General features: G+C 46.5%; 1 protein-coding gene across 1 annotated transcript; it reads left to right on the forward strand.

Annotated features, from left to right (window-relative positions):
- The first annotated feature begins 1,256 nt into the window (after window positions 1-1,256).
- On the forward strand, window positions 1,257-21,747 carry LOC101949598 (NACHT, LRR and PYD domains-containing protein 1b allele 2-like). The gene is made up of 12 exons (XM_008176192.4): window positions 1,257-1,648; window positions 4,767-4,826; window positions 5,425-5,493; window positions 8,017-8,073; window positions 8,542-8,618; window positions 10,492-10,556; window positions 11,982-12,205; window positions 14,609-14,859; window positions 16,038-16,166; window positions 17,380-17,521; window positions 17,679-17,720; window positions 18,117-21,747. The coding sequence occupies exons 1-12, from the start codon at window positions 1,414-1,416 to the stop codon at window positions 18,371-18,373; spliced, it is 1,608 nt and encodes a 535-aa protein (XP_008174414.2). The 5' UTR covers window positions 1,257-1,413; the 3' UTR covers window positions 18,374-21,747.
- The last annotated feature ends 1,724 nt before the right edge of the window (window positions 21,748-23,471 follow it).

Genomic DNA, 23,471 nt, shown 5'->3' on the forward strand with positions numbered 1-23,471 from the left:
ACTGCAGACACACATCCTAAGGACTTATTTTGTCTCCCTGTACAGGCTGGAGGGGGATTTCGTCCCAGATTCTCAAAGGTGCTAAAGTCCCATGGAAATCAATGGGAATTAGGTGCCTAAAATCTTTGTGGATCTGGGCCTTCCTCTGTCTTCCTTCTGCTCCACCTGTTCCAGGGGCTGCTTGGGTGCTCAAAGGTGAGGCATACAAACCCTCACACTGCAGAGGATTCTCACTTCATCTGTCCTTCTTTATTCCTTTTCCATTGCCTCTCTGTGGCTGGAGAGATGGGGTCCATCAGTTCCCACCGCCTGTCTTGTGGCACAGGCAGGAACAAGGGGGCACAGAAATAAGAGCTTTATTAAAGGCAGCCTGGTACTGAGTCAGTACAGTTAACTCTTTCAGTGCCTTACAACACCCCCCCACCACTGATAACTCTCACCTGGTGAATCCACACACTGGCTAATTCTCCCCAATGTCTCCCTGAGTGTAGCTTAGAGCTCAGCACAGAGACAGCATCAGAGCCGGTGGGGTGGCTCATCTTTTAAAAAAGTTCTCCCAAACAGAGACAAACGTGGTGCTAGGAAGCAGGACCTCTCGGGTTCTAAGACCAGCTCTGTTACTGACGTGCAGTGTGACTTTGGTCACTTCCCCTCGCTCTCTACCTCAGTTTCCCCATTTGTAAAATGAGGTTAATGATATTGATCTACCTCAAAGGGGTGTAGTGTGGCCCAATTAATTAGGTATTATATGCAGAGCGTTTAAAAAATACGCAGCTGTCAAGAACCTGATCTCAGGGACCCTGATGTAAATCCAGAGCGACCCCGCTGAAGTCAATGGAAGCAGGGCCCGATTCTGATTTCAGTTACTCTAGTGTAAATCTGGAGTGACTCCTCTAAAGGTAATAGTCACGGCCTGATTATGGTTTCAGTTACCCAGCTGTGACTCCAGAGTGACTCTAATGCAGTCAGTACAGTCAGGGCTGCATTCAGATCTCAGTGATCCTGGTGTAAATCCGAAGTGACTCCTCCGCTGCGGTTAGAATGTGCCCCAGAGTCTGCCGAGTGAATTCCGATATCTATAGTAGCACTGCAGTGATCCAAACCAGGCGTATTTTGGAGAGAGAGAGAAACACCACTCTGATCTCTGGACAGGGGATGTCAGATGTGAGTAAAAGTCACAGGCAATACAGAGGCGAGATCTCCACCTAAACAGTACCCTGATTGGACAGTGTGATCTCACTAAAAGAGCAGGAATCAGGAAGTGCTGGAGGGTGTGTGGGGTAATGGGGCGGGCTCCTGCAGCCTGAGTCCTTCCCACTTCTCAGGGGGCAACAAGCTTTTTGCTTCCCGTGGCACTCAGCATTGAACTGCAGTTTCCTGACTCTCTGCTGGCCAGGCTGATCAGAAAGCAGCATGGAGGCCCCTGGGAGAAGTGACCTGCTGAGGAAACTGAAAGCCCTGGGCAAGGAGGAGTTGGAGGGATTCAAGGATAAACTGAGTGAAGTCCTGCTGGAGGGGGGATCTGAGCCCATCCCCAAAACACCAGCTGACCCGGCTGCACTAACCGACCTGGTGCTCAGGCACTGCAGAGGGGATTCGAAAGTGGTTCTGAAAATCCTGGAAGATGTTGAAGGCAGACTCCGGAAAGGTAAATCTAGAGCTGACTCGATTGCTCTTCACTTGAGGTCCAACCCGGCTTGCGGAGTGCGTATACGTCTCTTACAGGGTTTGCTGATAGGCCCCCGTGGGCGCAGGTGCAATGGGTTATGGGCAAGCATCCCAGACAGACATGCCAAACCCCCACAAACAATGCAGAAATTGGGCTTGTTTTTGGCTTAATTGGCTTGTGAGTTGCTTGTTGGCTAGTTTTTGGCTTGTGGCTTCTTTTTTTTTTGATCGGCTCCTGGCAAGCAGGGGCAAGGGGGAGAGAGTCAGGGGTGCACTGTGGGCCCACTACAGTCCCAGACTGCACGGCGGGGGGATCTAGTCACATACAGTGTTGGGGTTCTTAGAGACTGGCTTGTTTTGACCTTGTTTTGAAATGGGATTAGCTTGTTTTTTGGCTTACTGTGAAAGTCGGGGTGCTTATTTACTGTGGGAAAGTTGGCAACTGTGATCCCAGAGTGCCCTGGGCCGGGCTGACTTTTTTTTTTTTGGCATGGCCTTATGGGAGAACTTGTCTGCTCAAGGGCAGAGAGTGGGAGAGCTGTGGATGGAAAGGTCAAATGAGTAAAAGCTCCCATGATCTAGCCTTCTTCTGCCTGCTCCAGAATTCCACTTTCCCATGCTGCTTGTGAGCATGAGTTACTCACTTGAGAGCAGGGGTGCTGCACAAACCCTGATGGAGATCGGGGGGCCCAGTTGTGCCGGGCTCTGGACAGACACGCTGAGAGACAGTCCCTGCCCCAGAGAATTCCCTAGCTAACCAGGCAGGGCAGACAATGGGAGGTTAATAATGGGGATCAGAGGCCCAGACAGTCAGTGACTTTCCCCAAATGTCACATGGGTCTGTGGCCAAACTGCAAATTGAATCCAGATTTCGTGGGGCCTTTGCTAGTTCCTTAACCACAAAACCAGCCCGCCTTCCTCTCAGGATAGGAGCCCTGCTGTGCTGGGTGGATTTGATGTAAATCAAATTGATTTAAATCACTAGTCAGGAAGACTCAATTTAATCATGTTTTTTTACATAAAAGTGCATTCTTGTTGGTTGTTATAACCTTAATACATGTTCTTCACAACTCAGAGATAGATGTAGGTTTCAGTTTTAGAAGGTACACACTATACATTTTTTTTTAAGTGATTTATTTTGAAAACTTTTCAGATTAGTTTTACAGCTATATGAGAAAATGAATGATTGTTTGGTTATTTCATTTACCAAAGGTAATTGAAGCAGATAGTTCACCTCCCCATGAATTCATAAATATCTCCAATTCAACAGGTTAATCATTAATATTAGGAGGGGTTTTTTGCCATGCTGTATTAGGAGGAGAACATCACCAGACAGATACTTAAATTGTTTTATTTAACTAAAACAACCAAGTTAAGTATTTTGGATTTTTTTCTTCAACAGCAAACATATAATATTTTAACAAAACAAGCATATGTCCCTCACTTCTCACATTTATCTCCAGACTTTTTCTCCTTGTCCAGATCTAGTCCACCCCCAACAATCTTCTATTCATTGAACTTTTTGAAACCTTGCACTTTTAGAGAGAGGCAAGGGATTGACGCTGTGTACACAAATTTGCAGAGGGACAATAGAATTGAGGTCTGTTATTTCTCACCTCTATATATTTATTTATGTAAAAACATTTTTGCTGTTAACAAAAGCATGTTACCCCTGGAGACACAAATCCACAGCTTGAGAACTGCAAAACTAAGCATCTCTGCTGGGATCTTCTAGACTGAGCACTGCATCCCATTGGGTAGATAGAAAGATTAACCTAAATAATCTCTACAGAAGCCCGTGGAACCCCATAAAATTGGATCCCTAATCCATTAACTATTGGAACTCATTTACAAAACTTTTCTAAAACATGACATGACTATATTGTCTCATATCATGGAATAGGGATTATAAATTCTAATTCTATAGTAAGATACATTATATCTCAAAGATATCTCAATTAAAACTATCTTTAGATAGGTTTTTTCCTCAAAAAGCATGTTATCAAAAAAATCAGATTTAAAAAAATATATATATATATTTTTAAATCATTAATTTTTATCCACCCTGCCTGCATGTATAGGAGTATTTCCTCTTTTGTAGCAAACATTATACAAGTGAGATTTCAGTTCTCAGTGGCTGGCACTCTGATTTTGCTCAATCCTTATTCAGGGGAATCCCAGTGGAATTCAGTAAAGGGAAGCTACTGGTCTAGTGGATTGTCGAGTATGAGGGTCAATGGAACTTGAGTATAGCCTGCCAAAATTATATGGCCACAAATGTTTTAAAGATTCCTTCCTTTCGCTCATTCCTCCTCATCTTATGCTTTTGTTTCCCTCTGCTCTTAAAGCCTGAAGCTCCCCCATCTTGCTTTGTGTTGTAATTGACACCTCTGCTCAGGTGTCAAAAACGATCTACTGTATCATCATCAGCAGTGTAAACAGCTATTATTCATGTGAATGGAGAACTGATTTGACAGCACCAGGCAGCAAGGACGTTTCTGTTCTTTCTCCTTGCAGAGCCTTGGAAACATAACTGATATAAACCAACTACTAGGGGCAGACTTCAGCTAGTGTTATTCCTAAAGATCCCAGGTTATTCAGGTCCTGTGTGGAAAATAAATATATATTTGGGTTTCTGAAAAATTGGGGGGTGGGGAGGAATTCCTTTTGCATCAAACTGAAAATTATTTTATACCTTAATGGCAACCCCAAAAATGTAAAAATGTTCATTTTAGGTTTGTTTTGACAAAATTTGAAACTTTCGTTTCACTTTTGGCTGTTTTAAAGCATTTTGATTGATTTTAAAAAAAAATTAAAGGAAACCTGGAAACAAAAAGTTTTGTTTTGAAGTAAAAAATCAAAATGTTTGAAATATTTCATGTTGACATATTGAATATTTTTTGGAGGGTTTTTTTGTTTTTTTTGTTCTAAATGAACAGGTCAGCCAAAGTGACACCAATTCACAGAACATTTTGGTGTGGCTGAAGCTAAATTTTTTTGGGGTCGACAAAAAGTCATATGAAATTTTTTTTGTCCATCTCTAGTCCTGGCCTGTTTTTACCTTTCAGGTTCACTCTCTCCTTTGGTCTCTCCCACAGCTTCGAGCCATCCACAACAAGAGCGGAAGCCGTCCACTTGCACTAAAGCAGGCGATTCAGGTGAGTTGTGCTGAGCCCATGAAAATCTGGCCCTGTGGTCTGCTGTATCTCTTTATCCCAAGCTCATGGTGGAAGTACCTGAGGGTACGTCTATACTACCCGCCAGACCGGCGGGTAGCGATCGATCTATCGGGGATTGATTTATCGTGTGTAGTGTAGACGCGATAAATTGATCCCTGATCGCTCTTCCGTCGACTGCTGAACTCCAGCAGTGCGAGAGGCGGAAGCAAAGTCGACTGGGGAGCCGCGGCCGTCGATCCAGCGCTGCGGGGACGCGAAGTAAGTAATTTTAATTCAATCTATGATACGTCAACTTCAGCCACGCTATTCTCGTAGCTGAAGTTGCGTATCTTAGATTGACACACACACACACACACACACACCCCCCAGTGTAGACCAGGCCTGAGTATCTTACAGAGCTGTGTGTCTGTCATGTAATGCTAAACTTTCACTCTCTCCGCCTCTGTCCGTTTGTCTGGGTGTCAGTCCAGGGGCTAGGAGAGCGTCACTCCAGGGTTAGTGCCTTCTCCTCTGATCTGGGAAGCCAACTCTCTAGTACCTCTCCATGGAAAACTCCTCTGCTCTCTCTTATCTTTAGGACCAAAGAGCCACTTCATGCATTCAGGCGATGAGATTCCCCCTGGTGAAGGAGGGACACTAGCATCTGGTGAGTTGAGAATCGCTCATGGTGATAGCAGGGGCCCTGGGAGAAATTCGCTGCTGTGATGGACTGTGACAGCCCCGGAACTGTATGTCAGACCAGAGTCATTGCAGGGGTTTGGGCCTGTTTAATTTTTCCCCTCAGGGAAGGGCCACATGGGGGTTGTTGCCTGATTTTAGGAGGTTGTTATTATTATTTTGGATAGTATGGGTTATAGGCTTGCCAATCAATCTGATCAGAAGATAATAAAGGTTCTTGTCCCAGAATCTGGCTACACAGAATATGCACAGGACCCTTGGGGGCATGACAGGACGCTCACACTGAGACCAATATAGTCTTAAAGGCTTTTATTAATAAAAAGGAATTATAATCAAATGGCAAAATATTGGAGAGTTACAAATGCAATACTATTATTTTAAAGATACATATGATATTGTATCATAGAATATTAGGGTTAGAGGAGACCTCAGGAGGTCATCTAGTCTAACCCCCTGCTCAAAGCAGGACCAATTCCCAACTAAATCATCCCAACCAGGGCTTTGTTAAGCCCTGTTATATTATATTTGTTATATACTATAACGCTTTTGATTAATAGACTCACACCCTTCCTTGATGACCTGGTTAAAAGAGACCAAGGACCAGCCTTGCTTCAGGTTCCTCAATTCTTTTGACTGGGAGGTGCAGATCTTCGAAGAAGCTGGAGCTAAGAGCTATTGAAGCTGACTTAGAATTTCACTTACCTAACAGACTAATAAACTAAGACAGACACTTGAAGCGTAGATTCTTAGACACTTAGATGAGATAATGGTGTATTGTAGCATGGTGTGTCATCCCGCTTAGGAGGGCTCAAGAACCCATGCCCTATATGTCCAAATTTAGTTTCCTCACCCACCTCCCACAACTTTGGGGTACACTTATTCCATAGGGTGGTATGTGTGTACGTATTGATGACGTGTACATACATATAAATGACATTAGATCATTCACACATTTGTTATTTTTGTTCTCCTGGTTCTTTCGGTTAAAGTGAAAGGTCGCTGCCATATATGGACCTTGTGCTTTAACTTATCACTATCTATCTAGGTGAAAGCATACATATGTCTAGGACCTAACTTTGCCTTCGCTTAACATACAGGGTATGGCCTGTAGGTCTCTTCTGTTACAGCCAAACTACTTTAATATAAATCTATAAACCTATTATAATAAAACAAATCATCAAAACCGTAAGAAAAGAGATACAGGCAAGTAAGCTATCTGTGTAGGCTACAGGGTTGATCGAGGAAAGCAAAACCTGTAGTTGGCTTCCTGGAGTAGGTGCTAAATTTCATTCCCCTTTTCCTTCCAAAACATCCAACCTAAAGAGCGTTTCAGTGTTGGGTGGAGTGGCTGCTATGCAACTGTTGTGCCCCACCCCAGAGGTGGCTACATTTCAGTGTATGGGTGAATAATATTCTGTGCATGCACAAGGATCATAGGTCCTTCACATATACATATAGGCAGGCCTCATCTGGAATACTGTTTTTTTTTTTCTTACTGTAACCGATTGGTGAGAGGCCCTCACAGCAAATAAACACTTTAGGCCAGCTTCTGACCTCCGTTACCCCAGTGTAAATCTGGCTTTGGCTCCAGTGAGATCAAGATAGTTATTCCTGATTTACACCAGGGTCATGGAGAGATTCTGATCTCAGCAACTCCATTGATTTCAATGAGGTGGCTCCATATTTAGCCAGATTCATAATGCCTTTATATAAATCAATGGTGTGGCTTCATCGGGGATACTTTGTGCAGTCCTGGGCACCCCATCTCCAAAGGGATATTGCAGAAGTAGAGGGGGGGTGTCACAGGAGGGTGTTGACAATGATTAGGGAGCTGGGAAAGCTCTCCTATGGAGAGAGCTTGAAAAGACTGGGATTGTTCTATTGGAGAGGAATTGAATAAGAGGGGACATGATAAAAATATGTAAAATAATGAATGGCATGGAGAAGAGAGATCAGGAGCTTCAGTTCTCCTCTCCTCCTAACACAAGAACTAGGGGACATTCAATGACATTGGAAGGTGGCCAATTCAAAACTGATGAAGTGAAATCCTTTCCATATAAGGTGTAATTAGCCGGTGGAACTTCCTGCCACAGGAAGTCACTGAGGCCAAGAATTTAACAAGATTCAAGAAGGGATTGGATATTCATATGGATCACAAGAATATCCCGAGTTAGCATAATTCTTAATGATATCGATTTTGCAGGATATATTGAGCCACCTGCTTCAGGGTTTAAGCCAGTCTCTATTAGAGACCAGGATGAGACCTATGTGGGAGACAGATTACCCAACATCTGCTACTACAGGGTTCCTACACCTTCCTCCAAAGCATCTGCACTGTCAGAGGACACTAGGCTAGATGGATCTCCGCTCTGATCCAGTCTGGCAGTTCCTGGGTTCCTACCTGTGAGAAGTGCTGTGGGCCAAAAGGTGCTAGAGAACTGTGCTAGATATTTATATTGATTTATTCATACTGTAATTCCACACTCCCCAGCAATTGCCTTCATGAAGAGACATCTTTCCTTCACTGGCTCCAAGGCCGAAGCTGCAGGTGAGTGAGGCTGAAATTGACCGGGCGAAGTGGGGTAGTTTGAGGGGCCTGAGTGGATAGAATCCAGACGCTGCCTTGGCCTGCTGCTTGGACCATCCACACAACGGCCCCCTTTAGCTGCACTGGATTTAATCTGTTGATTGCTGGCACTGTCATCAGGCTGCTTTTTGACAGTGTTCTTCCCTGCACTGATTGGCTATTGGCTATCTCTCCCTCACAGTCTCTTCCCCTCCACATCTGCTCCTCACACCCTCCTCCATCACCCTCTCCCCGTCCTCTTTCCCTTTGTCTCTCTGTTTAACTAATCTCCACCTAATTTTTTTTTAATTTTTAATATCCTCCAGGCTGCAGAATCTGCCTCTGCTCTGGCCTCATTTGTTTTTTCACCAGCCCCAAAACCCAATTGCACTTACACATTCTCCAGGGGATTATTTTTTACTTGAAATAATATCTCCCCGACTGCTGCAGGAAAACAAAGCAGGAAGGAGGATCCCACTGGGGACAACTGGGGAACGGACAAATGCAAACTGTGTCCCAGGGAGGAGGTAAGGGATTAGGTGTATTTTTTTCCCTTGCTCATTGTCTGTCAGTCTCTTTCCTAATGTATTGTCTCCTTCTCTGGGGTTTCTGGCTGTGATTTCACCCTCTGAGCTGAGCCAGGGGTATTCTAACACCTCCACTGTTTAGATCAGAGAAAATTTATTTAGGTGGGATTGTGCCTGGTGGGCCAGTCAGGTGATGGCAAATGGAGGAATCGGAAACTATTTAAGGATATGTCTTCACGGCAGAAAAAAAGACGTGTTCTTAATTACTGTTCTTTATTAGGTGTATTACGGTAGCCCGTAGGAGCCCCAGTTATGAACCAGTACCCCATTGTGCTGGGCTCTGTATATTATGTATTAGGTGTATTACGGTAGAGCCTGGGAGATCGAGGCGTGGACCACAGAACAAAGAGCGTTCAACTCGGGTTAAAATAGCGGTGTAGATGCAGCAACTCCGCTTTTGTTTCAGATCAGCAGCTCACGTTCAACCCTGGTGGCCCTATAGGCTTTAACGCGAGGTACTAACCTGATTTAAAAGCGGAGATACTGTGTTTTTGCTGCTAGTTTTACCTGTTGGCTAACCCAAGTTAATAACACAACTTGTATTTGCAAGGAAGACGTGTTCCCCGTGTGCCTTTGTCAGTGTCTGTCTGTTGGGGTATGTCTACACAGCAGCTGGGCGGTGTGATTCTCAGCTCGGGTGGATGGCCGCATACTGGCTCTGCTTCAGCTCATGCCCCAAAATAGTAGTGTGACCACGGAGCTCGGGCGAGACTGTATTCGGGCTAGCCTGAGCCACCAGCTGTGTTGCCACAGTGTGAATTTTTAGGCCCCCACTGCTGTGTAGACTTACCCTGAGTCTGTAATATCATAGATTCATAGATTTTTTTTTTTTTAAGGCCAGAGGGGACCATTATGATCATCTAGTTTGTCCTTCTGCATAACCCAGGCCAGAGAACCTAACCTGCATCAAGCCCATAACTTGTGTTTGCACTAGAGTGTAGCTTTTAGAAGACATCCGGTCTTGATTGAAAGATTCCAGGTGATGGCAAATTCACCACATCCCCTAGGTCTGTAGTTATTCCAGTGGCCTTATGTATAGTTTGGATTTGTCCAGCTTCAGGTTTCAGCCACTGGGTCTCATTGTGCCTTTGTCTGCTAGATGATCAGAATGTAGATTGGGGAGAGGGGGGTTGGAAACCCGCTCTCCCCTTCAAGCACATCTACAGGGATCGTGTCAGTTGCGTTTATTAAATGTTGGGTTTCAAATCTCTCTCGTAATGCATCATCAGAACGGCCAGTGCACACACCATTTCCCTTCATCTTTCGGTGTCTGTTGTGCTATTTGTAACAGAGCCTGTTTATACAGCAGGAGTCTGGCCAAATGCAGGTCAGAGGCCTAATCAGTTGTTTACATGCAGCTCTTCTTAGCTTCAGCGGGAGATATTCATGTAACTACGGGAATAGCTGGGCCCTGGACTGAATCGATCCGGAGTAGTCCCATCTCGCACCCACTTCAGTGCAGCTGGTAGCTTAGAGAGACGATTCATGACTCCACAGAACCTCTCTTCCTGCAATCCAGAGTGTGATCACACCTGACAGTTGTCGGTGAGGATCCCACCTCAGCTAGCTAAAGATAACTAGGCATCGTAGTTGTGACCTGGGGCATCTCGGTCACCTGGGATGCATCCGACTGTGGGGCTGGAATTCAGTTGATCACCGAATCCTCTCTGCCAGATGCACTGCAAGGGTCCCAGGCCACAGCGACAGCTGCCGGCTGAACACTAGGCCACAGCAGACAAGATTCCCACCTCACAAGAGCTCTGCAGTGGGAATCCCCAGTGAAGCCGAGTTAATGCCTGTTCCTGTGTTTTAGGATCCTCCAGAAGAAATAAACCCAGAGATTATTCGGGGCCCAGATGGGCACCAGGAGACATACAGGTGAGGACGGGGACTGGGAGGTTGAAGTCAGCCCCTCTGCAGGAGTCTGTGTGCCCAGGCCAGTCCCTATCGCACTGAGACCTTCTCCACACTAGAGAATTTCACAGTAAAATTCTCACTGGTGCTAACCCCCATTTATTTGCCCCAGGGGGAATGATGACCTAGACCAGGTTCTTCTGGCTTTTGGTGTGTTAATTAAATAAGCCGTGAAATTGTCTAGGGATAAGTGGCAATAACCACGGGAATGGTGACCGTGATTGTGAAATGCTCAGGCAAATTAGAGAGGCTACAAAGGCAGAAAACACAATTGGGGGATTTCAATTACCCCCTTACTGACTGGGTCCGTCACCTCAGGACAGGAGGCTAAGAGAGAATTTCTAGACCCTGTAAATGACTGGAACAGGTCACTGTCGGAAGACAGGACACTAGGCTAGATGGACCATTGGGCTGACCCAGTATGTCCGTTCTTATGTTCTTGTAGTGGTTCCTCCCTGTCAGCCTTGGCCACTCAGCCTTGCTCCGCCACCTAGTGGCCGATAGTCAGTTGACAAGGGACTAGTGTGGTAAGCGTCAGAAAAGACTCTAGGGCCCTGGTCCCTTTGGCAGGGCAGCACAGCTGCCAGTCTTTTAGCTCCGATCCCTGGCTGGGGCAGACAGCAAACAGTCAGGCTCAAGCCCTGCGGGTAGAGCAGAGCAGTAGCAATCTATAGTAAACACAGACAAGCCATCTGGCCTAAATTGGGTAGACTGCCCCCCAGGGCTGGGGTTGGCAGTAGGGGGACCCAGGCCCACTCTACTCCACCAGGTCCCAGTCCAGCACCCTACCAGTGGCGAGTGGTTCCCCCATGGGACAGCGGGGGTCCTACTGAAACATGCTGACTGTGGTTTCAGCAACACAACCAGACTAATATCTGGTTTCCCTGGGCTACTTCCTACCCCTACCTGTTCGTAGAGCTCCATTGCTTGCAGGTCCTCAGTCTCCTTGGGGTACTCTGCCACCGGCGGCTCCTGGGGGTATTCCTCTAGTGGCAGTCCTGGTAGCTCCTCAGGGTATTCAGCCAATGGCAGCCTCCGCAGTTTCCCTCCCTCGGGGTCCTGCTCCAAGGGCAGGGGTTGGCACAGCTTGGTCCCTGGTCCAGGGCCCAGCAGCAAGTCCGACTCCTTCCCTGGCTCCGGCCAACTGAGCTGGAGGCCCCGCTTCTTATGCTTCCTGTTCTGCCCCTCTGCTTCTGGCGCGAGGGACTGGCCTGGCTCTGCCCACCAGAGGGTGGGGAGTGGTTCCTCCCTGCGGGCCTTGGAGGGAGGCCACTACGCCTCACTAAGGTTCTTATGACAGCAACTCAGTTAGTCCAGGAGATGTGGGATGGTTCCATCTAGCGCTGCTTAGCCCTGTTCTTTTATTTTTTCCTTCCCCGCACTGTGCAGGGTTCACCTCCCCGGAGCAGGCTCATTCCGTTGCTCTGAAACCGAACTGGGACTCGAGGTGAGGGCAGCAGTGACAGTCCAGTACAGATACGGCTTCTGGGATCAGCATCTGAGTGTATGGAGCACTCCTAAATGGATGATCGCTGGCCCTTTGTTCAGCATCCAGGCAGAACCGGCCGGGGCCGTGGCCGCCATTCACCTCCCGCACTTCCTGTGTCTCAGAGGTACCGTAGCCAAGGGCAATAACTGGGTTTGACACCTTGACTGAGAACTGGGAGGTAGCGCCCAAACCATTTGCCCCAGACACAACTGCTCACCTCCCTCTCTTCATGTGTTTCAGAGGCAAGGTAGAATCATAGAATATCAGGGTTGGAAGGGACCTCAGGAGGTCATCTAGTCCAACCCCCTGCTCAAATCAGGTCCAATCTCTAAATCATCCCAGCCAGGGCTTTGTCAAGCCTGACCTAAAAACTCCTAAGGAAGGAGATTCCACCACCTCCCTAGGTAACCCAGTCAAGTGCTTTATCACCCTCCTAGTGAAAAAGATTTTCCTAATATCCAATCTAAACCTCCCCCACTGCAACTTGAGACCGTTGCTCCTTGTTCTGTCATCTGCTACCACTGAGAACAGTCTAGATCCATCCTCTATGGAACCCCCTTTCAGGTAGTTGAAAGCAGCTATCAAATCCCCCCTCATTCTTCTCTTCTGCAGACTAAACAATCCCAGTTCCCTCAGCCTCTCCTCATAAGTCATGTGCTCCAGCCCCCTAATCATTTTTGTTGCCCTCCACTGGACTCTTTCCAATTTTTCCACATCCTTCTTGTAGTGTGGGGCACAAAACTGGACACAGTACTCCAGGTGAGGCCTCACCAATGTCGACTAGAGGGGAACGATCATGTCCCTTGATCTGCTGGCAATGCCCCTACTTATACAGCCCAAAATGCCGTTAGCCTTCTTGGCAACAAGGGCACACCGTTGACTCATATCCAGCAGGATATGTAATAATTGTAATCCCAATCATACCTATCCCAAAATCATGAATGGTGTGGTGAAAGTGTTATTTATCCCTTTACATAACGCAAGAACCAAGCGTCACTCAGTGAAAGTGATAGGTTAATGCACAGAATTTTGCCTTTGTAGACTTGGCAACACCAAAAAGATTCACTAATCTTTGTTGTCCCCTCCTCTCCCTCCCCCCCCCGAAGTATTCTTTTTTTGCGCGGGGCGGGGGGGAAGCCTAAAACAAAAAATTACAAAAAAAAAATTGAAATGTTTTTTATTTTAACACTTTTGAAAATACATTTTTTTTTTCGGGTTTTTGTTTGTTTGTTTGTTTCAAAATTTCCTTTCAGTTCAAAATCATTTAAAAAAAAAAAGTTGAAACTGAAACAAAATGTTTCATTCCATCCGAAACAATTTTTTTTTTTTACTTTCAAAATTCCAACAAACTGAAAAATGGCTTTTGCCCACCTTTAATCACAATGCATAATCGCTATCATGATGAGGGTCACAGTTGTAACCCTACTATCAGAAATAGTACTGCAATCCCAGTGGCTATGTTAATCATATTTACAACCATAGTCATGATCAATCACAACTATAATCCAATAATAATTGTTACTGGAATTTTAATCACACCCATAATTATAATTTTTACTGAAACAGTTGTAATCAGACTTTTAGTAATTACCACAATCTTAACTGAAATGACAGTTATATTTGGGGTCGGGAAGGAATTTTCCTCCAGGGTAGATTGGCAGAGGCCCTGGAGGTTTTTCGCCTTCCTCCGCAGCACGGGGCGGGGGTCGCTAGCTGGAGGATTCTCTGCAACTTGAAGTCTTTAAATCACAGAATTTGGGGACTTCAACAGCAGAGTCAAGGGAAAGGAGTTGGGTCAGCTTTTGTGGCCTGCATCATGCGGGGGGTCAGACTAGATGATCATAATGGTCCCTTCTGACCTTAAAGTCTATGAGTCTATGAGTCTGAGACAGTTCTAATTACAATTTTAGTCATTGCCACAAACTTAATTGAAATTTCAGCCCTGATCACATCATAGTCACTACCACAATTGCTGTCAGAATCAGGACTGTATTGATTACCATTTTAATTTTGATTGTAAACTATTTACACTGATGGTTACAAATTTGAGTATCGTATTTGTGATCATGATCATTAATATAGTACTGAGCACTATTAATACAGGGCTTTTCATCCCTAGATCTTCAGTCATTTACCAAGGCTGATTGAAGTAGCAATGATTGGACTGTGAGCTTTGATTTAGCTCTGGGAGTGTAGATTCTACAGGGCTCTGCTCCCATTTCCCGGAGTCTGTACATACGGGCCATGCTACGCTGGACAGCAGCTGCTTGGCTGTCCAGGAGTAAATACAAACCCAGGCTAGCAGTAACTAAGGGAGCAGGCTGGGAGCTCCCAGGGAGCGGGGTCAGACCGAGCATAGGGAAGGGGGGACATCTGGCGCCAGCACCAGAATCCAAGCAGTCCAGAGCTCCTTCCATAAGGGGGGGCAGGAACAGGCGTTTGCAGAACTCGGGTGGATACGTGGCCTCTCTGACAGCAAGAAATCACAAGCTAATGGAGCATCATTTGCGTTGTGTCCTACTGACAGGGGCTGACACCTCCCGGATTCAAATCGCCCATTTCATCGAGGAGGGGATGACCCTGGAGAAGCCAATGCAAGTGAGGCCGTTCCACGCTGTGCTGGAGAACCCCAGCTTCTCCCTGTATGGAGTGGTCTGGGGGAATCGCTCCAAACCACCAGTTCTGATCCACTCCATTGTGCTGCTCTACTGGGCACTCAAGATGGCAAAGACAACTCTTCACCTCTACATCATCCCTAATGACCACTCCCGGTTCAAGGTAACTGAGAATCAGCTACAACCTACAATCGGTGTGAGCCGCCCTATAGCAGAGAGCATGGCATAATTCACAAGGCATGCAGCTGGTGTGATAGCTGTGCACTGAAACATATTTCTGAAGACCAATTTCTGCCACTAGGCATTTCACTCCAACAATTCCCTGCTCTGACTCTAGTGTGCTGGTTGACCTTGGGCAAGTCACTTCCCCGTTCTGTGCCTCAATTTCCCCATCTTTTTAAAATGGGGATCATGATGCAGACTTGCCTGTGTAATGCACTTTGAGATCCACTGATGAAAACCATTATATAAGAGTTGGGTATTATTATTTATTATTAATAATATTTTATTGTTACATCAATATTTTATTGTTACATATTGCTATGAATCTGTGCAATAAACCAGCTCCAAGCAGGGGTGTTAGTGGCCATGAGAAAGCAGCAGTCGGGTTCTTGAAGAGAGGGAACTGAAGGTGGGGTGCCTACAGGGCCACCCCGTGCCATGAAGTCATGTTCTGGGGGTGGTGTCCCTGTTTCAAGGGGAAATGAGCTCCATGGGGCAGGGATTGTCTTTGTACAGCACCTGGCACAATGGGGTCCTAGTCCATGATTGGGGTTCCTGGGTGCTACAATAATACAAATAATTAATAATAATATATGAAATTAATGGATGCAAACTATTTGCCCAGTTCATTATAAAACTAACCTTTCCCCGAGAGAAGTCTGCCCTCCTAATACAAGATACAGCTTTTCTCGGTCTAAGCCCTGGTCTACACTGGGGGGAGGGAGGAGGAATTGATCTACGTTAAGCAACTCCAGCTACGTGAATAATGTAGCTGAAGTCGACATACTTAGATCGACTTACTGTGGTGTCTTCCCTGCGGTGAGTCGACTGCTGCCGCTCCCCCGTCGACTCTGCCTGTGCCTCTCGCGGCGCTGGAGTACCGGAGTCGACGGGAGCGCACTCGGGGGGTCGATGTATCGCGTCTAGACTAGACGCGATAAATCGATCCCCGCTAGATCAATCGCTGCCCGCCGATCCGGCAGCTAGTATAGACATACCCTAAGTAACAAAGACCCTTCTTTCGGAGGGCTGTTGTGTGGGAGGGAAAAGGGAACTTGGCAGCCGCTGTTGTGTTTTCTCTGTGTAGCTCCAATAAAGGATGGTGCTTGTATGTTACAGGCCGTTGATGACTATGAAAAGAAGTGTCCATCAAGGCTGGTGTCGACATCTCTTCAGACCCATAAGCCCCTGACCTTTGATTCTCGTTACGTTGTGTCCAGTCAAGCAAACATAGAGGTGACTCCCAAGGCAAGTGAGATGATCCTCTTTTCTTCCATAGAGGTTGGAAAAACATCCTGGTTCTCTGTCCTGTTGGGGAGTGGTGGACTGGGAGTTAAAGCGCTTGGATTTTGTTCCTGCCTCTAGTAGCGAGTCAGAACAGGGGGCGCTGTGAGTCAGGACTCCCTTCTAATCCCAGCTGTTGATATTTTGTCTAGTCAGTTGCTTGTCCAGGCTTGGTTCATTATGAAATATACTCAAGAGACCAAATAAACAATGTCAATCAGGCTTATTAGTATGGTACAGGAAAAAGGTTCTGTACACTACTAGTCTTCGAGGAGCCGACCTGCGTAGTGATGTTACATTCACCTTACACAGAAGATGTGCTCCCCAAAGTTACACATTTCAGCTGGTATTGTTTATATGATCTTACAAGCTACACATCTCTTTACACGTCACTAAAATCCAACCCATCCGTTTGCTCCAGTTCACTGACTTCTTTTGTTTCTTCCTTATCTTGGTTTTGGATGCTAACATTCCAGGTAGTGGTCCGTGAAGGTCCTTCCCTAGCTTGTATTAAGACATAGAACAAGTGTAGCTTGATCCTGACAAGTGTCCTATCTGTTTATGCCCAATGCTTACTTCAGCTACTGCAAGATGTTATGGGATACTTAGCATAAGTGAACACGATTATGGTATAGACCAGTTTAGGCTACATCACTGTTGCAGTATTTGTACTTAATGTTATTGGTGCGTAATGCATACTAATAAATATGGTATGGATAATACATATTATGATTTTTTTTTTTAATGCTAGCCAGCGTATATTAGTCAACACCCTTCTGGAAAGGGAGTGAGGCCTAGTCTTTAGAGCAGGGGAGCCTGGGAGTCAGGATTCCTGGCTTCTTTCCCTAGCCTGGGGGGAGTAGGGTCTATGGGGTTACAGTAGGGGCCCTGGGAGCCCAGACTTGTGCATTCTGTTGCCAACTGTGGAAGAGGAGTGGGGTCTAGTGGGTTAGAGAAGGAGATTTGGACTCAGGACCTCTCGGTTCTATTCCCAGCTCTGCCATTGTCTGCTGTGTGGACTTTGTGCCTCAGTTCCCCCAAACACAGGACTATCCGGAGAATGTTTTTGCAATTCAAAAAGTTTCTTTGGCCTGCTCTAACATACCATATCCCCTTTACGAGCCTTGCTGGCTCAAGAGGGGGTCACCCTGAATGCAGTTCTTTTGTTTTCAATCAGGAACTGGAGTTTTGTAACATCCAAGCCGAGTGTCTGCAGTCGTATATGGAAATCTACACCAAGGACATTCAGGGGGGACTGGAGTTCAGCTTGGTAGAGAAAATTAACAAGGAGCCCATCTGGGAGGCACATGTGAGACCAGGTAGGCTCAGCTCAGCAGGAGATCACGGCAGGGGGAGAGGTTTGTGCATGGTGTCCCCATCTGCTTCTGCTGATGGCTAGTTCAAAACCTAGGAATGGGATCTTCGTCTTTGACTCCATCTCCTGTCTGACTTCCCATTTCTCTCTCTCTCTCCCAGAGGATGCGACGCTTTCTGTTTCATCTGCCCAAACTCAAACAGGTCAGTAGAAATGTACTCGGGCTCCAGTACTTAAGGCCATTTCTTCTCTCAGACCGAGCCCTCCAGTGAGAAGCCCAGAAAACAGAGCATTAAACCCCATCTAGTCCATGTGTTGTGTGGCGTAAATGTGCCGCTGTTAAACAGCTGTCAAGAACCACAACAGAGGTGGCTACACTTCAGCGCTGGAAGAGGCATCTCTGCCCAGCACTGCTATGTGGCTACCAACTGTAGCATCCCACCCTAGAGATGGCTGCATGTTAGCACTGGGTGAGCGGTCCCTCTCTATCTAGCTGCAAGGCTAAATAAGGTGACATTCATTTGGGAAATGTAAGATTATCAAAAGACCGCATGATAAACCTCCGTTCATTCTCTCTCTCCTTCCTCATCTTCAACTAGATGAGCATTTTGTCAACCAGCACCGAGAACAGCTGATCCAGCGGGTGATGGCAGTGGATGGCATCCTGGATTCATTGTCTGGCCCCGTTCTGGATCTGGACCAAATCCAGAGCATCCGAGCAGAGAGATCCAGTGTGGAGAAGATGAGGAAGCTGTACGAACTGGTGCCTAAGTGGGACAATGACTGCAAGGACCGGCTCTACCAGGCACTGAAGGAGAAGCACAGACCTCTAGTGGAAGAGCTTGAGGGGCTATAGATTGTCCCTTGGGGGCAGCAGCATTCTAGTGGGGGGACAGGATGTGCTTCAAGATCTTCTCCCAATTCCAAACGACCAGCCCAACAGCCGGAGTCCATAACCCATAACAGTGTCAGTCAGGTGCTGGTCTTCTACTTCTTAACACACCCAGCTTATTGTGCTAAGGTGAATATTGGTCTCCTGATGAGAACAGCTGGGGTGTGGGAGTCAGGATTCCTGGGTGGTGTTCCTGGCTCTGGAAGGGGCGTGGGGTTTAATGTTTGGTGAGGGGGGCAGGGCTGGGAGTCAGGTTGCCTGGGTTCTATTTCCTGAACCGAACTGGGGGGATCGAACTCCAAAGTCAAGGTTTCCTCATAGAAAATGCTCTGCTGGCTACTCACTTATTTTGGCTCCCCTTCTTCAGTTGTCTGGACTGCTGTGCTTGGGAGTCGCCTTTGAGACTTCCATGAAAGTCTGCGTAGGCAAAAGTATCAACCCGAACAGATCCAACTACCAAAGAGCTCAAGTGCCTTCACCGACCACAGGGGAATGTACAGAAATGATATTAAATCTCTCCTGTGGGGTGGGTGTGCTGGGAATCAGACCCCCAGTTTGGGGAGATTAAGGTCATCTAAGGTCCCCAGTTATTTCCAGTGGTCTGTAGCTAAGGAAATTGTCAAAGGTGAGTGAGCCATTCCTGATGCCACCTTTGCTGCCGTCAGCTAAAATATCAGTACTTTGCACTGACTGAGTTCCTGGAATCCAAAGGACTCCCTGTGCTTTTGCAGTCTTGCATCCAGAGAGTGGAAAACCTGATCTGTGTAGGCTCCAAGGGGGTCTGAACTTGATGGAACAAACTTTCCAGACAACAAGTCTCTCTCTCTCTCTCTCTCTCAAAGGTGTCACATTAGCATTGGAGACCTCATGGTACTGCAAATAGAGTAGAGTGAATCATGGATTTTCTGGCTTGGGAGCTGAACCAAAAAATCTGTTCGATTTGAACAGAAAACAGTCTCTTTCCTTTTGTTGTTGAATCAAAAATAATTCTTTTAGAATTGGCTGAAACGTTATGTCAACGCAAAACTTTTTTTTTTAGTTGATTTGGCTATTTCAGGTGTTTTCCACATGGTTTTTTGATTTGTTTTGAATTGGTCAGATTTGAAATCAGAACACCTGTTTGATTCAAAAAATCTAATCAATTTTTTTTCCAACCGAAACTATTCATCAAATTTGATGGGGGGTATAGGGCTTTTCTTCACATGGCCAATAATCTGTCTCACCTGAGCAATCATACTGACATCAACCGCTCGTTTTTTCCAACTTTCACATTCTTGGAAGGTAAAAGTTGGGCACCCTGGGTGCCCACAATCGCAACACCATCCTTAGCAATATGTATTTGTCTGGTGAAATTGGAGCCTGGGCTGGATGTCATGTAGTGAATGAGATGGGAATTTCATGGATCATCAATGTTAAGGCCAGGAGAGACCATTGTGATCCTGTAGTCTGACATCCTCTATAACAAGCCAGAGAACCTCCCCGAATGAACTGGACGCTCCAATGTAGATTCTGCTTAGAGTTATTGTCCGTATCTATATTCTATTGTTTGGTGCATGAGCACCCCGGGCACTCAAGCAGGACACTTTTGATCAGCAGCACCCATTGGGGCAGTGCATTCACCCTGAGCACCCTCATGACTGCAACCAAAGGCATGGAGGGCAGGGCTATCCCAGATGCCCCTGAACTCCCTCTCAGCTCTGAGTTGGTGTTTTCACACTCAGCCTCTTCACAAGCCTTCTTTTATCTTGTCAATACATTGTAAGCAGACAGTAGTTAAGATAAAGTTCTGGCGTTAGGTATTTTTAGATGGAATTTGTCGTCGTTGTTCAGAAACTTTCCTTTTCCGTTCCTGGAAGGTAGTTGGTGCTAGAGCTGGCGAAAGTTTTCAGATGAAACCCTTTCCCCCCCCCCCCCCCCCCCCACTGAAAAATGCATATTCAGGTTGACCAAAACATTTTGGAATTCAATTCACTAAATTGTTTCAGCCTTCCCCCGCACCCAAAAAAATCCAAAAGAGATTAAATGTTTTGTTTCCGCTTTTTTTTTCTAAATGAAACTTTTTGACTTGAAATGACTTTTCATTTTGAATTTTACTTCCATTTTTATTAAAAAAGGTAAAGACCAAAGCATGTATTTTTGGGTTGAACAAAATATTTTGTTCGACCTGAAACGAATTACTTTTCAGGTTTTTTGCATTTTTCTGAAAAATGTTCATTTTGGGTTGACCCCAAACCATTCATTTTCCCCCCCCCCCCTCCATTGTTCAGTTCAGAAAACTGAACCAAACCCTCAGCTGTTCCCACAGCTTGGTCTGGTTCTGCTGACTGAGCACAAGTTCCTCGCACGTAACAACTCTCCATCTCGTGAAGCAGTGATGCTGTTCAAAGACAGCCACACACAATGCCTACCTCCCTGGGGGAAGGGCATGTTGCTGACAGATGTGCCATTGGTAAATTCTTTTCAAAGAGGATGCTGCCAGCAAGGGAATATCCCCTACAGATATTTCTCCTTGAATCGATGAGTCCAGTTTATGACCCTGGCTTACCTGACGTTGAAACATCTGAATGGGTCTCCTCCAGTAGCGTAGCTAGTGGGGGAGTGGGGCAGCGGCCGCTCTCCCACTGAGCACAAGTGGCGCCTTTTCAATTTCTTGGTGCCTTTATAATTTTTACTCACCCGACGGCGCTCCGGGTCTTCAGCGGCACTTTGGCGGCAGGTCCTTCACTCGCTCGGGTGTGTTTGACGGCACTGAAGGACCCCCGCTGCTGCAATGCCGCCGAAGACCCTCATCAAGAAGTGAGGCTATTGCGTTTGCAGGCTGGTGGTTTGACTCTGGTGACAGAGGTAGGAAGAAGTGTAAGGTCCATTGTTTTCAATGAATGGCTTATGTATGATCGTGTTCTACTCCGCTAAAAAGAGCTACTGCAGCTCCTCCAGGAACTAAAAACTGGCTGGTGATTAAGGCAAGTGTCCATGTGATTAAGGCAAGTGATTAAGGTTGTAACCCCGCCCACAAGGTTCTCCCTCCCAGGGGAGGCTCACAAATACTGATTCAAATAGATTCTCCAGAGACCATCAGACAAAGAAAGGGCTTTTGGATACACAGCCTGGGTTTAAACAGACTCCGGGCCTTCTGCCTGATCCAGCGAACAGACAGGACCTTCTGTCCAAGGCAGACCCCAACCCTTGCAAAAGGGTTGGAAGGCCTTGACAAGCTAGGGCCCCATAAGACTGATGGGTGACCTAGTAAGCTTTTAGCATGCCTGTAGGTTCTTGTATTGTTTTGATATTTTCTCTGTAATGCTTTCACCTTAAGAATAAATGTGCTCGCTCAGAAAGAGCGGTGTGGTAACATAACTGCGGGCAATGCAGGGGCATAGCCTCTGGAGAGAGAGCAAAGCATGGACACTGCCGTTTTAAGCAGGCTGCTTGCTGGGAATAGCCTGAACACCCTGATCGGGGTGTGCGGGGGGAGACATGGGTTTCTGCCTAAAACAGATGATAGTGGGGGAGCCAGGAGCCCAGAGTGGATGCCCTTGGTGGACCATGAGGGGGTAGCAGAGGTGCAGGTGCCCTGAACTGTAACAGAGGGTGTTCAGGATTATCTCAGGTATCACCTCGTACCAGCTCTTTGATTCTGGCTTTCACGGTACTGATGGCACTGGTGCAGATCACCATGGTACCCGCGATCTTGGTACCACCCACCACCAGGGCGAATCTTGTTAATGCATAGGGCTCCAGGAGAGGACCTTGCCACCTGGGATCTCTCTCTTCAGGACTGGAGGCCCCTCTGTTTGCTTCTACTCAAGTGCTCCCGTTGGTACTGACCTGAATACCTTCTTCTCTGCCAGCGTCGCAAAGAACTCACTCCATTCAGGCTCCAAGTTCTCCTACAGGGACAGCTCCACCGTTCCATGAGGAATATTCCTTTCCCTTCATGGTGTCTCCCATGCCGCCCCTTGTCCTTGGGAGGAGCTCCCCATAGATACTCGCAAACCTACCTCATTATCTTCCTTCAAAACCCTTCTTAAAACTCTCCTTTGCCATGATGCTTACATAAAACTTGACAATGGCTAGGCTGCTGCTGTGTTGAGGTCTTTCCCCATAATTCAGTCCAGTATTTCTCCAGTATTGTTTCCTTGTACTTCCCCATCTGTCTGTCGGTATCCACCTATTGTCTCTTGTCTTGTACTTTAGATTACAAGCTCTTTCGGGCTCTTTTGTACAGCAATGCACCATGACTTGGGATATCAGACAGTGCGGTAATACAAACAGTAAATTATGATCAGAATGTCCACACTCTGTCTCTCGGTCTGGCTTCTCAGGCATGCTCCCATAATGTTGACTCCCTGTCTAGTCCCCCTCTTCTTGGGATGGTGGGCCCAGATACTCTAGGCCCCCAGACCAGTGCTGACCCCCAAGTCTCCCCAGTAGCTTCAGCTAGGTCAGAAGAGACCATGGGATCATATAGTCAGATTTTTTAGAAAAAGCATCGAATCTTGTTTTAAGAGTGGAGAATCCACCATGCTAGTTGGTAAATGGGTCCAATGGCTAATTACTCTCAATGTTAAAAAGATACACCTTATTTCCGTCTGAATTTGTCTAGCTTCAGCTTCCAGCCATTGGATCATGTTAGAACTTTATCTGCGAGATTGAAGAGCCCACTATTAAATATTTGTTCCCCATGTAGGTTTGACAGGTTCGGTCACAGAGACCCCCTTGGGACTGTCACCTGATGTGCTGAAATTACCTCCTGAGCCCGTTTTCCCTGTCAGTTTGGGACTCCAGAACCCTGTTTTGTTCAGCCAGACATGCACGCCTGCTGCAACACAGACCCAGGGTCTGAACCACGTCCCCAAAGCTTCAGGCTTTAACTGAAAACCACTAAGCAGGTACTCCTGTCTCCAGCACCCAGACACGCAGCTCCCATGGAATCCAAACCCCAAATAAATCCATTTTACTCTGTATAAAGCTTATACAGGATAAACTCATAAATTGTCCGCCCTCTATAACATTGATAGAGAGATATGCACAGCTGTTTGCTCTGGACAAACTGGAGAAA

This window comes from Chrysemys picta, chromosome 4 (genome assembly GCF_011386835.1).
Source record: "Chrysemys picta bellii isolate R12L10 chromosome 4, ASM1138683v2, whole genome shotgun sequence".
NCBI classification, from domain to species: domain Eukaryota; kingdom Metazoa; phylum Chordata; order Testudines; family Emydidae; genus Chrysemys; species Chrysemys picta.